The sequence below is a fragment of the Peromyscus leucopus genome, chromosome 13, assembly GCF_004664715.2.
Source record: "Peromyscus leucopus breed LL Stock chromosome 13, UCI_PerLeu_2.1, whole genome shotgun sequence".
In the NCBI taxonomy this organism is placed as follows: Eukaryota; Metazoa; Chordata; class Mammalia; order Rodentia; family Cricetidae; genus Peromyscus; species Peromyscus leucopus.
The window spans coordinates 37,186,826-37,201,962 of NC_051074.1; the positions used below are offsets into that span (position 1 = coordinate 37,186,826).

General features: G+C 58.6%; 1 protein-coding gene across 1 annotated transcript; it reads right to left on the reverse strand.

Moving 5' to 3' along the window:
- Positions 1-777: 777 nt before the first annotated feature.
- On the reverse strand, positions 778-14,832 carry Slc4a3 (solute carrier family 4 member 3). The gene is given in 24 exon segments (XM_028893045.2): positions 778-2,652; positions 3,474-3,647; positions 3,833-4,002; positions 4,292-4,545; positions 5,162-5,328; positions 5,719-5,808; positions 6,025-6,255; positions 6,480-6,674; positions 6,872-7,017; positions 7,173-7,174; positions 7,322-7,553; positions 7,697-7,922; positions 8,340-8,524; positions 8,911-9,010; positions 9,367-9,550; positions 9,798-9,933; positions 10,290-10,470; positions 10,572-10,720; positions 12,187-12,383; positions 12,815-12,930; positions 13,049-13,326; positions 13,909-14,074; positions 14,384-14,527; positions 14,685-14,832. Coding segments are annotated over 23 exon segments (3,708 nt in total). The 5' UTR covers positions 14,435-14,527; positions 14,685-14,832; the 3' UTR covers positions 778-2,574.
- Between the last annotated feature and the right edge of the window lie 305 nt (positions 14,833-15,137).

Genomic DNA, 15,137 nt, shown 5'->3' on the forward strand with positions numbered 1-15,137 from the left:
ATTGTCACAGAGCATGGGCAAAGGGCTGACTAGAGGAGTGTGGGTGACTGTCCCAAAGCAGCCACACTGGAAAATCTTCACCCAACATGGGTGATGGCTTCCCCATAGTCAAATAAATGCAACACCCTCCGGTGACCTTTCCCAGAACACATACTTTAGCGGCTAGTCAGTCTAGCAGCTCCCAAGACCCTGAGGGCCCACGTCCAGGACACACCATGTGCAATCAAGGCAGAAATGCATACAAATGGCTTAAGGAGAAGATAGAATCTCGGGTGAGGGTCTAATGATCCCCCCCCCAGCCCCCTTCTGAGGAAATGTCAACAATCCGAAGGCCTCTCCTGATGTCTCTTGCTAACAGGCACTGCTTATCTCATCATGGTAGCTGTCTTGTTTGGAGGACCACACTTCCCAACACCTGTCTTGTAATAGCCACCTCTCCCCCCCCCTTAAACTGTGCCATTGGGAAGGGGCGCCTCTCTACTGACTCCCCTCTATGCCTTAAAAATGTCCTCAAAGGTCCCAAGCCCTTGAGAGGGTATGGCCAAAGGCCCAGTCAAAGAAAGGTCAGCGGACACATGGGGACTACCAAGGCTTTGGGACAAATTCCAAACGTCCTCAAATGACATTCACTCTAGGCACCCAGGCCCAAGCCTGGATGTAGTGAGTCTCGTCATGCCCTGTCTCTTACAGAATCAGCCTGGTTACCATTCCTGTCACTCACGGCACCCTTCCTGGTGACGGTTTGTTTTTTTTTTTTTTTTTTTTTTTTTTTTGGGGGGGGGGTTGTTAGGAAAACGCCATCAGTCTGCTCAAGCCCTGCCCAGGCACCCACCACAGAATTCCATCTTCGTTAGGCCCACCTCAGGCTTGACCTCCTAAACTGCGGCCCATACCCTACAGCTCCAGTCTCCTTCCCATATTAGGTGATATCAGGTGGCCTGGGTGTCTGACTCTACATTTAGGTGGCTGTCACCTTTTGTTGTGAGGCGTCTGGGTCTCCTCACTTTACCGGACATTGGACATCAGACATCATTTGTCACCTGCTGCTGACCTTGACTAGGACTCATTTCCATGTGAAACCCTCTTCTTCTCATTTGCGGCAGAGGGGTCCTGGAAAAAACAGGCTCCTTCCCGAGGTGTATGGAATCCCCACAACAGTAGAGCCAGCCAGCAGCCAATACCCAGAAAGGGCCCCAGGCTGGGGGGAAAAAGTGGTTTTTCACATGAAGCCTGTCAGCCAAGCCTGCCTGGAAGAAGGCCACGCCCTCTGTGTGTGTGAAACCCTTGTTTTGCTCCGTGGCAGAGAATTTTGACATTCTACCTTGTCCTGGTCCATCTAACGAGGTTTTTGTCGTCGTCACAGGGGCTAAAGGAGCCAATCAAAGGCGTGACAGCGTCAGAGACCAAGGGTGTGTGGACAACCGAGATGAAATGCTTAAAACCGTGATGAAAGCCCAGCGCTGCTGGCTCTACTCTGCACTGACTTAGGAACACAACGAACACCACAACTGTTCTGTGTCCCCTGCCTCGGGCGCTGGCTGTGGGCCTGAACACACGGCAGAAACGGAGAGGTCAAACTACAGGGGTACAGAGCAAGCTCCAGAGGGAAAGGGCCGTGTGAAGCTAAGGGGTCATTACCTGGATGCTTGGAGCTACAGACCTCCAAGAACCTCCCAGAACCCTCTGGAAACTAAGCCTGGGATCCAATCGGATCCGCCAGGTGGCAGCCTTACTCCTGCTCAGTCCACAGACCATGCAGTGTGTCAAAACCACCACCAGAGGGCTACACAAGGCGGGCAGGCTGCATCAGGCTTCTGGTTACCTAGCAACCGTGACGCAATGGGTCCCGTTTCCACCCTCCGCAAGGCCTCCCAGGTTATTTCTGGCCAAACAGACTGTTGCACACGGAGCGGTTTCAGGAATCCTAGAACCGCTTCACTCTTAAACGAGGAGACTCTAAAATGGTCCGTCCGGGAGGCCCCAAACCCTGCGCGCCGTCCCGGCGTCTAGGGGTTGGGCTGCTATTCCTGCTCCCTAGATGCACATTTTCCACTCAGCTTTGTAGCCCCACAGGACAAAAGTCACCCTGATTTCCCAAGCGGCTAAAGGGAAGCGATGCCTTCCTGTCCTCTCCGCCTTTCTAATCTGGGGCTAGATTAATGGGCATGTGATACCCGATCGACCTTGAACCTCCTGCTCTTCCGGCTTTACTCAAGGGAGCTGAGGAGGGAACGGTAAGGCCCACCTTGAACTTTCTGCAGTCTTGAACCTCCCCTCCCCCTCGAGGCCTCTGTCCCTTGCTTCAAACCTCTTCCAGTTTGGATGACCCTGATAATATTTCAGATAGGTAAATGTGGCCTGGGAAGCCACAGGTGGCACCAAGAAAATGAGGCAGACACGAGACAAGGAGTGTGGTATAATGACTTCAAAGCCTGTGCCGTCTAGTCTGTGAAAGTCAAGGGGCCACTGGCCCCTCCCACCATGTGGGTCCCGAGGAGTGCCTGGCCCTGGTGCTCGGTTCTTAGGGTCTGTGAGTCACCAAGGTGGGGTCTCTGAGGGGCAACATCTTGAGGGTCACACCGGCATGTGCAGCTCATTGTACTCATCCTGGCCATCTTCATCGAAGTTTGGCTCGGCGTCTTCGGAGTCCAGCTGCAGAAGGGAGCACAGGATTGGGAAAGGCAGGGGGCGCATAGATGTCTCCTTCTGTTCCTCACAGCCTCTTCTAAACATCTCATCTCCCTGCTCCGGGACCCCAGCTTGAAGTACTTCCCTGGCCAAAGCCTTCATTACCGGGTCACCCAGAACATCCAGATCACACCAATACATTGCTAACTGTGACATAGGATGCTCATTCCTAGGATCATGGCACCTCTGTACCCCATATCTGAGCATTCAGGAATTGCAAAAAAGAGACAGTGAGATGACTCGGCAGATAAAGGCGCTTGCCACCAAGTCTGACGACCTAAGTTCAAGCCCCAGGACCCACATGGTGGAAAGAGAGAACCAACTCCTGAAGGTTGCCCTCTGACCTCAGCACATATCCATAAAATACATTTTTTTAAACGTAAGAAAATAAAAGAAAAAATTTAAAGAATAGCAACAAGATATCCTTTCCTATCGCTGACAGAAACAGGGCCCAGGACTGATGTCTGGGCTATGCCAACCCATACTATGGCCAGGTGTTTTCATTCAGGCGCAATCTGCACAACTGTCCACAGCAGCCCTGTCTTGTTCTTTCTGAAGCCTTATATCAACAGCCTTACCTAGATTCATATTTAAATCTCCCAAAAGTCCTATGACAGACTCTCCGAGCCCATTATACTGGTGAAAACAGCATTTCAGAACAGTCAATAACTTTCCCAAGTTCACACACCCCAACAGGTAGTCTGGACTTTATAAACTGGACCCTGGGTATCTAAGTCCAGCGTCCATCTGCCTTCATCCTGCCACCCCAAGCCATCGTCCCTTACCGCCTGCAGCTCCCTGTCCTGGAAGAGCCGGGGCAAAAGGCAACGCCTCAGAGGCACCGTGAGCAAGAGCAGGAAAGGGAAGGCCAGTGAGGCCGCCGTTGACTTGACCACCCAGAGAAGAGCGATGCAGCCCAGCTGGATGCAGGTGAACATGTGCATCCGCCACGTCTTCACCTGGGGTACAGGCTCGGTCTCATTACACAGTGGCCACCCTGCCCCCACCCACACCTATGGGAACGTGGCTCTCCAGGGCCCGGTCATCCTTCTCTCATTCGTCCCTTTCATCTCTAGCCGGGCAGCCCCTCCAGCCCTCCTCCCATCATCCTGCCTATCCCCAGCTCCATGCATCCGGGCCTGACCTTGGTCACGTAAGGCTGCTCAGGATGGTGCTTTGCTGGCATGAAAATGAGCAGCAGACGCTGGGACAATTGGATACCAGAGAGTGACGTGACCCCCATGTACAGGAAAATCCCGAAGAGCACAGCCAAAGGGATCCGGCGCAGCACAGCCCCCATGACGATAGACAGGCCTGGAGGAGGTGACACAGATCTGCCTCACCCTGTGCCCTGTCCAGCCTGGACAAAGGGCCTGCCTGGTAAGGGAACAAGATTCATCTGACCAATCTGGGCCTCACAGAGAGAGAGAGACGGAGCAGGACAAAAGGAAAGCAGGGGAGAGCTCTCAGAGTGTCCGCTGGCTGACGGGTTGGAGACTAAGCGTGAGGCGCCTGCAGATTCAGGAGGGTCCAGCCCAGGATCATGAGGATTTCGAGCCACCGGGCCCAAGGGAACACGTCCGTGGGAAGACGCCATGCTCACCCACGAGGCTGGCGATGAGCACGCCGGTGACCCGCTGCTCCCGCACCTCCTGGATCTGGGGCTTGTCGCCAGGTGCAATGGCCGTGCGCATGACCGTCAATGCGTTGACGTGGGTGACGGAGCGGACCGTGGCGGCCGTCAGCCAGGGCAATCCGAACAGCCCGCAGAGGCCGCCCAGGGAGCCGATCAAAAGCAGGTCAAGATGGAAGCCCGAACCCTTGAGTAGCCTCCGCGCCTTCTGGCTGACAATGAGCCTGCGGGGAAGAGAGAGAGAAGGAGCCAGCTAGCAGCGGGCAGACCTGTAAGGCACATGACAGTCACCCAAGGCTTGAGGCGAGGCGGGAAAGGGGGGGGCACCGTCAACAACAGCTCTCCCCAGACCTGTCAGCTTCCTCTGTCACGTTCCCAAATTAAGGTTCTCACACTGCGGGAAATCGGAGCCAAATCCCCAAATGCTGCGAACATTTCAAAGCACCACAAAAGCCAGATGCCAGCTCAGACCACGTGATTTTTGGTTTAACCAAAACGGGAAATGTGTGAGCATCGCCGAGAGATGTGTGAGAGAGCACCCTGCCAGAATTCTGAGAACCGCCAAGTGCCACCCTGCCAGGGCTGGTGGTGGTGAGAGAGGTACCAGGTCAGGTCAAACCATCACGGGGAGAACCGTGCCTGGGCCCCACATGCCCACGCCTCTTCCAGCCTGTTGCTCTAGTTCCTCCATCCCCTCCTCCTCCTCACTCCTGCCGGATCCCAACAAGCTCCTCGCAGCCTGCCACGGGGCACCCCTCCACGGATAAGTTACCCCTGCCTTAACCCTGAAACCGAGCCGTCCATCCCTCCATCTCCCCTCCCCTCTCCAGCCCCTCTCACGCAGTGATCTGTGTCTCCATGAATATCAGGATGAGGACCAAGAGTGCAGGGACAGCAGCGGCCACCATCATCCACGGCGGGAAGGGGCGGGCGCTGCCCAAGGGTGGGATGAACCATGTGCGCTTATGCGGCGAAGTCACTGAGAGCCCTGTAGGCACCGTCAGCTTCTGCATGGCGGGAAAGAAGACGTGGGCCAGAGACCGAGGCTTCCCATACAAGAAGAGGTCTACACTGCAGCTGTTCCTACCACAGAGTCCCCAGAACTCGAGGGAGCCGGTGAAACTCATTTTCGTCACTGCTCCTCCCGGGGCTGGCAGAGGACATAGCAATGGGACTTCCCCCTAACTCCACAGCTGTGGGGAGACCGGGTACTCGGCACCAGCCCACTTCCAAATCCCTCCCACTGGGATCATACACAGCTCAGACACCCTGGATAACCCCCTGGGCTGAACATCCCAGCAGCCCCTGATGTGGTAACTTCTTGTCACCAGGAGAGCTGCTCTAGAAGCTGGGGCTGGTGGGGATCTGCTGTCCCCACTCAGGTGGGACACACTCACCTGCGTGTAGGTGTCTGTGATGGAGTAGTCCACCAGGACCATCACCAAGATGGAAATGGGAATGCCGAAGTCCCCGATGATGCGTCGAGCCTGCCAAGGGCGGCCAGAGGATGAGGGTCAGGAGACACCCCCAACCATTTCTGGGACCAATCTCAGAAGTACCCTAATATGTCCCTCTAGGTGACTCTCCTGTGTCCCAGTCACAGCTGGGTGGCACTACTGTCTTGTTGGCCGGGAGGGGGCAGGAGGAAGACTCTCGGGAGCTGAGCCGAGCAGGGACACAGGAATCAAGGGAGACAGGGGTACCTTGCCTCCCAGGAAGCGGCTGTTCCTGAACTTGCGCAGGAAGAAGGCGATCAGGAAAGTCCCCAGCATGAGGATGAGGGACAGCAGAGCTGTATTGGGCTGGTTCCTTGGGCCCGGGGGTCCCTCTGTGGGGGGCAGGGCACTACTATTCAGTTCCAAGCCAGTCTCCAGGGTCCCCTCCAGGGCCCCCTCCGGTGGGTAGAAGGGCAGCAGAGGATGCTCTGTGAACACCTGTGTGTGGAGAAGAGGATGCCTCACTCTCCACAGGCAGATGGCAACCCCGGCCATGGTGTCCCTAACCTACACACACACACACACACACACACACACACACACACACACACACACACACACACTCAAATAAAACCCTCTCCCTATACCTGGCTCTCAGCAAGCTCCAGGCCTCCCTAGGGCGCCACCTCCCTATCCCTCCCACCCTCCGAGAACTGCCACACCTTGTAGAGCTTGTGAAAAGTCTCATAGATGAAAATGAGCGAGATGAGGAAAGCGAAGATCTCCTGGGTAAAGGGCGAGATGTAGCGGACCAGGAAGCTGCCCTCTGCAGCCACCAGGGCCAGGACGAAGACCACCAGCCAGAGGCCTACCCACACTCGACCAGTGAGGTATTCCAGGTCCTGAGCTCGGCAGAACTGGAGACAGTAAGGAGGGTGGGTTACCGACAGGGGGCCCGTCTGCCCTGGAGGAGCTGGTGCCTGTGGGTTGAGCAGGGGTGGACTCCAAGAAGGGACAGAGTGCAGAGACCCAGCTCCTGGACACCGACCGGGATGAGGGGCTGACAAGGGTGGCCAGGCGGGGGCAGTGCCTGGGGGTAGGGAGCAGGCTTCACCTTGAAGAAGGCTTCTTCAAAGACCAGCAGAGGTCCAGAGAAGCCCACCACGAGCAGTGGCTGGGCCCCCAGCAGAGAGAAGAGAACCCCAAGCACAGCCGTAGACACAATCAGCTCCGACACGCCCATTAGCCCCTCCGTCTTCTCTCCTGGGGTGGAAAGGGGTCAGCGGGGTGGCCGTAGCCTGGCTCTTCCTGTCCAGTCCCTTCCTCATCTAGCTCCCCAGCAAGAGCAGAACAGCTCCCAGAATGACAGACAAGGCCACACCCCCCAGGAGACCACAGCAATCCTATCCTTGTACCCCTCGTTTTTCAGCTCCCAAAACAAAGAGATCGCTGGGGTTTCTGATCCAGTAGGGGGGTTGCAGCTTCCCTATCCTCTCTGTCCATCACCCCGCTAAGCGATGTGAACCACATAACCTTGCAGGTGATAGCTGGCCCCCACAGTGACCCCAAGAGCCTCACCTAGCAGCCCCCAAAGGTGATGGCGGGGCTGAGGGCTGCAAAGTAGATGAAGAGCACAGCCGCCACACACTGGGAGTGGAGTGCGTCCCGCAGGTCACTGGGGTAGTGTGGGTACCGGCGCTTCACATCCCGCACTAGCCCCCCAAACACTGAGCCTGTCCGCTGCAGGGGATCATCTTCAGAGGTTGCCTCGGAGCCCCCCATCTCCAAAGACAGTTCTGGGGAAGGGAGCAAGATGCCGATGGAACACAAGAGACTCCTTCCTGTCTGGAAGCCCTGGCTGCATCCCCCCACAGCATTGCAGGCAGGGGTGGGAAGGACACAAAGGATTCAGGGAGTCAGGACTGGGCTGGGGTCTAACCTTTGCCAGGGGCCACATAGCCCCCCCGGGTGGTCATCTCCACTTTGGTCTGTTCCCGCTCCCGCCGCTTCCTCAGGAGCTCGCGCTGGAAGGCAGCCACAGAGCGAAGCAGGTCACGGCCCTCCACCTCCGATGGGGGTATCACGATGCTGCCATCCAAGAACTCGCTGATGGCACCCAAAAGGTCCTGCCGGTCATCTGCCTGGTAGGCAGCCTCGTGGAACAGCTGGGAAGAGAGTTTGGCTCTCAGGGATGGGCCAAGAGAGCCCAGGAAGAAGATTTCAGAGAGGTGGCATTGGGTCACAGAGGTAGGGTAGGGAAGACAGACAGCCATATGCACCAGGACAGTCTAGGAGGGAACTCTAGAACATATCTGCCCATCTCCTTCAGGCTAATGAGCACCTCAGACATCAACTCGGCTAGGAGACCCTCCTATCCGAGGCCAGTCATGGTGAGCACCCCCAACCCTTCAGTCCACATCTACTACTACATCCAGGGTACTGAGCGTGGGCTGTTCTGTTACCATTCTTTTGCAATGCACAGCCCAGGGTTCTGTGTTCGAGCCCGGGCTAACAGCTCGCCACCTCCACTCCCGACACAGTTAGAGACAGCTAAGGGACAAGCAGGTCCCAGGTGGACTAACCTTGTCAGACATGAGGGTGGCGATGGAGCGTCCTAGCTCGTGATAGTCGGTGCTGGTGTGATGGGGCCCCAGCATCACAAAGAGGAAGCGGACAGGTACGGGGACCTCCAGCACAGACTCCAAGAGAACAGCCTCGCTGAGCCGCACAAAGGCCGCTGCGGGCTGCTCCAGGAAAGGCACGCAGCCTAGAGGAAGAAGAGGCGGTGATGGACAAGGGGGGAACAGTCGAGGCCGGCCCTGGAAGGGAGACCCGGGTTCTTCTGTACAGTGGGGCAGTCGGGCATTGCAAAAAAACCTCAGCTCTAAAAGGCCCCTGTCCACCTCCATGTTTATAGTCACCTAACAGTTACCAATAGGGGGAAATTAAGGCGCAAGCATAAAGACTGCTTTCTTCCTAATTCCTACAGCGGTGCTATATTAAACTAGCAATACGGCGGAATGGGATGGGATGGAAGCAGGCAGGAACAGGGAAGAAAGGACTCAACAGTAGCCTCCTCCAGAGGTCCAGGGGAACAGACCACAGGAGAGGGCACTCAGCAAACCGCGTCCCCGGCACCCAGCCCTCCCTTACCCACAAGGACAACGGTAGCCTCGGCATCTTCGGGGATCTTCTCCAGCAGCTTCAGGCTTTTCCCCCGGTGACCATCTCCTCCGGGCATATGGAGGGGCTTCTGAGGACGCAGAACTGGAATAGTGCTGGGACCCAGCCTGGAGGCCACGGCAGGCCCTCCCACCCCTCGCCCCAGCCCTAGCTCTGGGCCCCGTGTCCTCTCTCCCCAGCCTCTTAGAAGGGCCCTGTATCCTCCTCGATGCCCTAGCCCACCTCAGCTTTATCAGATGCATGGCTGCCATGGGTCAGGCGCATCACCACACCAAAACCCTGTATTGCCAGCACAGGGAGTCTTTGTGTGTGCCACCCACGGACCCACGGCATGCTCGGCACCGTGCCAGGCATCCGACCTTCCCAATCTCAACTAAACTGGGCATCTTCTAAGTTCCCAGGCCCCAGTCAGACAAGGTCACTGACCTCCTTGGCATCCGGGTCATGCGGCCACAGCGGGGCTGGCTCCCCTTGGTCATCAGCCATGGTGGGTACCGCACCATCGGGGCCATGACTCGGGGTTGGGTGGTGATTGCCCAGGACTGAGTTCACACTGGAGCTGGATGGATTCCGAGGGAAAAAGCCGCTGTCCTTGTCATCGTTGGGATGGCTAAAGAAGGAGACGACAAGGTCAGTTGGAGAGGCGTATGTTAGACCGAGGTCACAAGGAGGTGAGACGTGAGAGGACCACAGCCTCCAGCCCTTTTCCTTAATGTGAGAGCTTTCTATCGGCTGAGGCTGTAGAAAGACAGCAGCGCGTCAAGGATGCATGCTCCAGACTGAGACCCTCTCAGAAGAGCCAATGCCCCCAGAAGGACAGCCGAAGCAGACAGAGCCCTCTTCCCAGTGCCTCACACCTGTGCTTCAGGAGCAGAGTCCGTAGGACGCTAGCCCTGTCCTCGGGCCGGATCTGGTCAGATACAATCATGGTCTCCACCACAAGGTGAGCGATGCCCGGCAGGGTGGTCTGCTCCAAGTCCAGGAGAGCCGCTCCTAGGACACAGTAAGAGGAGGAGCCGTCCTGCCAGACAGGAGACCCACCCCACAGCCTCGCTCCCCAAGGGCAGGCAAATATGCCAGGTGAGCTGAGTGCCAGGGTCCTACAGCAGATAACATCCTTCACGGGCAGCTGGGGAAGGACATGAAAGCAGAGCAAAAGAGGGGCCAATGGAGGCGAGTCTTGGCTCAGAGTGCAGGTAGCTAGACGGTCCATTGTGTCCCCAGGTGGAATCCACGGCCCGGCTCCCTCACAACTCCCAGAGTGGTCCCAGGGAACCGGGCAGCCCAACACAGGCTGAGCTATGGTGGGCAGAGGGTCCGGTGGCTCAGGCCAGACTGAGAAGCCCTACCCTGGGCAATGGTCCTCCTGAGCTCCAGCAGGCTCCGGAAGGAGAGGGAAGCGACATGGGGCTTCCCCCAGCGCTCCGTCTCCTCCTCCACGTCTTCCTCGAACTTGATCCATCGCGCCGTCTCCCGCCAGTGTGGCTCCTGGCTACGGTCCAACATCAGCTCATTCAGCTCCACGAACACCTGCAGCGGGTATCAAGGTGAGGGCCCGGAGGCTGCCAGGGTTAGGGCTGTCAGGAGAGGAAACCTGGGTCCCCAAGGCCAACCCCCGCAGGCGACTATACTTCATGAGGCCTCCGATCCAACTTCTTTTTCTTCTTCTTCCTGCGCAGGATGGGAGCCAGGCCGCTGGGGCTGCCTCTCCCGCCCTGTATCCGGGATGGTTTCTTCACTAAGTGTCTCCTCACACCAGGGTTGTCCTCCAGCCGATGGCCTGTGGACAAGGCCCCAAGGATCCATCTCTGCATCTGACTTACACGGCCCACATGCACCGGGTCCCTGCCGTACCCACCAAGTCCACCCGGTTGTTATGACAGACCGCATAATCCAGGTGGCCACTTCCCAGGGCTGGACACTGACTCTCGGGAAGTGGAAAGACACAGTACAGAGAGAGCCACCTTGCGCCACGGACCGAGCCACAACTAAAAGCAGATCCCAGCTTACGCCTTCAGCCCCATCCAGACCCCGAAGCCCCTACCACAACCACTGGTCCTCCCTGTGGGGCTGTAGGTCCAATGGCTGTCCCTAGACACCTGGCTCCCCCAAATCTGCAACACCCGAATGCCAGTCCCACTAGGACCCATCCAACAGGCTTCCGCAGGGCTGCCTGGTCATCCTCCCACTTGCCCTGCCCAGGCGAACAGCTGGGGACAGGCTGGCTGCCCAGTTACTCACAAGCAGCTACCCCTGCCAGGGGGCTCGGGTGGCCCCTCACGGGCTCCCACAGGCCATAGTCTTCAAAGTCCAATACAAACATTTCCAAATCCTCTGAGGCCAGCAAGTCACCAGAGCGGGGAACTGGATTCTTCCCAGGGCCCCGGTCCTCAGTGTCCCTGGGCCCAGGACTCAGAGCCCCATTGGGCTCCATGACCTTGTCCAGCGCGCTCGTCATTCCCCCGGTGGCCAAGGCCTCAGCCCCCGATCCTTCCCAGAACCCCGGATGTCCCAAGAGGTGGGAGCCTCCTGCAGGAACAGCCTTTGCCCACACGGAGCTGGAGGTGGTAAGGTTTCCTGCTCCCAATTTCCCTGGTCCCCCAAGTCTATTTCTGCTGTTACCAGGTCCCAGCCTGGATCTGTAAATACACCCTCCCTATGACCCCCCCCCCAATCCCGCTGCCATCGGATTGTTCCTGTCCCTGTCCTCAGGCCCTGGCAACTTTCCATGACGTATTAGCTCAAAGCCCTAACTCCCCCTACCTCTGCCCCCGCCCACACCCTGTGAATCTTAGGAGGAGGAGGGAGACCAGTGATGCCCCTAGCCTGGGCACAGAGCCCCATGGGTGATGACAGGTGGCACCCAAGCCAGGCACTGATAAGACGGAAGGAATGTGCCGAGATCACAGCCAGGCCGGGCCAAGGGTGGCAGGAAAGAGGAAGGGCAGTGGCAGGCCTGGCCTGGGGAGAAGCGGGGCCTGGTAGTGCGGCTCAGTCCTCAGCCTCCAGGCAGGCGGGTGAAAGCAGAGTTTGCAGAGCAGTGAGGTCTCAAGAGAGCTTCCCCCCAAGAGTACGTGAGGAAGAGGGCCGTTTTATGCAATAGGTAACTCAGAGAGCACTCGTGGGTGACACAGAGAAACAGCTCTGGAAGAGCTCTGTGAGATTAAGCTCCCTCTGCCACTGAGGCACTGTGCAAAAGACTAAGCCCACCCCCGGGGTTGGGGGGCCTCTTCAAGGTCCACTCACTCTTCATGTCATCCAGATCTGCAGAACCCAGCATTTGGGCCTCAGCCTCATCAGTGGGCACCCGCTGCTCCGGCCCAGGGTTGCCCAGGGCACTGCCCGGGCACAACCGCTCCCGCAGATCATAGCTGGCTGATGGACTCCAGGGCCGGGTCTTCTCTGTAGAGATTCTGGAAGTCCGGGCTCGGGGGCTGGGCGAGCTGAGGAAGCAACATGAGCCTTAGGTCTGATGGAGAGAGGCAAGGAGCTGGCTAAGCTAGTGGCTTCCTGTTACTTCCCTGGTCTCAGGAGCCAGAGTGAATGAATACACAGACCCCCTTCCCCCAACATGCCCATCCTTCCCGCTGCTGGCTCATCTCGTCTACCTGTACCCCTTCCTCTTCACCAACACTTCCGGTCTAGAGGACCCTTGACCTCTGGCTCAACTCTTTCTTTTCTCCTCCCTTGCTCCCTCCCACTTGGAACCCCGGAGCCAGATGACGCTCCCATCCCATTCTTCACTTTCCGGGTCACACCTAGGGACACTATTCAGGGTTAGGAATCAGGTGTCCGGGACTTGGGGTGCTGCTCTGGCAGTGGGTTCTGCCCCATGAGCGCTCACTAGCTGGGTCCAGGGAGCTGGGACCAGTACCTGCCGGAGCGCTGTGGGCTCTGGTCAGAGTGCAGACCCACAGAAGGCAGGGCCTTGGGACAGGCAACCTTGTTGGAAAGGCCTGGGCTCTCATCCTCATCACTTCCAATGGAGAACTGTGGACACACACACACACGGACCGATTTACCTCCCAGCGGCCACCTTATCGCGTCCTGCATCCGCTCTGTACCAACCCCTTGGCCAGCCAACCCTCCTTCAGTGAGTAGACCCTACCTTTGCTTTCTGTGGGGGCCCCAAGGGTGGAGGCTCCACAGGCTCTGCCTCGGACTCTCCTTCCTCTTCCTCTTCCTCCTCTTCCTCCTCCTCTGCTCCAGCTCCCCCCTCCTCCTGGATAGGGGGTGTCCCTTCTGAAGGGGGAGCAGAGGTCTTCTCCTTCTTCCTCTTCCTCCTGGCGTGCCGAGCAGAGGTGGGGGGCAGTCGCCGCAGCTTGTGGGGTGGAGGCAGGCGGGCTGAGAGCGGGTGATGGGTGTGGTGGGATGTGTGCCGGTGAACTGGGGGTGCAGGAGAGTTGGTTGAGACCCCTGAAGCAGAGTAGGGCTCCCGCCCCCCCCCTAAAGAGCACACACCTTCTTCTAGCTCAAAGTCTCAAACAAGGGCACCCTAATCCTTCCTCTAGAGCCAGGACGTCCCTCCCAACTACTGTGTCCATGCTCCCTGTCATCGGTGAGGCCTGGCAGAGTGGGGTCAAGGGTGACAGAGAGGGAAAAGTCGCAGAAGGGCGTAGGGGATGTGACACAGAAGAGAACCAGAAGCTGAGGGAAGACACACCGGGGAATATGGTAGAGCAGAGAGTGAGTGGGGCAAGAGTGGATGATGAAGGTCACAGAGGGAGCCTCAAGCCCGTCTCCCCTCCAGCTCCCCGGGTCTGGAGCCCAGCTCCCCTGACGGGTGGAACAGGTGATGGTGGTGTGGAAGGCAGGATGACTTAACACGGCATGGCGGCCCAGCACAGCGTCCAGCACAGGATGGCACTGAGTGATCAAGCCGGAGGTGAGCGCAGTAATGGTGGCGAGGAAGGTGATGGTGGTGATGGTGGTGAAGGCTGCCGCACTAGGGGTCCCCAGGCTACCCACACTCAAAGTCCCGCTCGCTGTAGCTGCGGCTAGGCTTCTCAGGGTCCCAGGCCGGGGTCTTGCTGATGAGGTCCCCAAACCTGCTCACAGCCAAGGTCTTGCCCAAGTCATCATCCTCCTCTTCTACGTCTGGACCCAGGGGGGGCTCCTCCAAGGGCACCCGGACCTGCAGGCCAGACAGCCTCTCCTAAGGACCCCTAGTTGGTGAACACCCACCACCACTCCCAACTCCATACTTCAACCTTCCCCAACACCCTCACCCTTGCCTGCATCGACATCCCTAAAACACCCTCTGAGGGCTTCCCCAGGCCTTGGGAGCACCAGCTACGGATGTGTGAAGTACTAACAGACCCCCCTCTTCCTCCATACCACCAGTACAACTCCATGCCCGGATCTGGTGGTCCCAGGGTCAGCCAGAGGACACACCACCCATCCTGCCCCTCCTCCCCCACCCCACCCTCCACGCATCAGTCACCTGGGGCAGGGGGGAGGCGCCCCCGGGCGGTGGGATCACCCCATTAGCCATGGTAGGGCTGAAGACTTAGGAGTCTCGCAATCACTATAGGACCCAAACCCTGGGTGAGAAGAAGGGGGCGCTGCGGAGACCTCTTTGGGAGCCCTGGGGGAGGAAGGCGGGGTCAAGATTCAGGCTAGTGGGCCCCCTCCAGGGAGCTACGTCCCAGTGTCCAGCCCGCGCTCCCTTCCGAGGCCCAGCCCGGTTCGGGTCAGCCCGATGTCCCCACCCGGCCTGGGGCCCACGCCTCGCCCTTAAGTACCTCGGGGCTCCGGAACCTGCGGGGCCTGGGAGAGCCGCCGCGCCCCATGTCCCTCCCCGCTCGCTCCGGGGCGCGGCTGCCGGGTTCCCGTCCGGCCTCTCGCCGCGCAGAGCCCGGCCGGGTTGGACGCAGGCGCCGGAGCCCGCAGCCCACGGCTCCACCTCCTAGCGCTTGGCTCGACCGGCCAGCCGCCGCCCGGCCGCACAATGGGAGCGGACGAGCCCTGACTTACCCCGCCCGGGCCAGCGCGGACTCCGCGCTCGGGTCCCCGCAGGATCCCACCTGCCCGCAAGACCCCTCTCCAAGCGCCCCACGCATTGCGGGGGGAGGAGGGGCGGGTGCACGGCCCTAAATTCCCACAATCCCTCAAACACACTCCTCCACCTTGCTTTTAGCCACCCCTCCCTTCCCCTCAGGAGCACTGGAGGAGACCCCCTCCGCACATACGAGCCT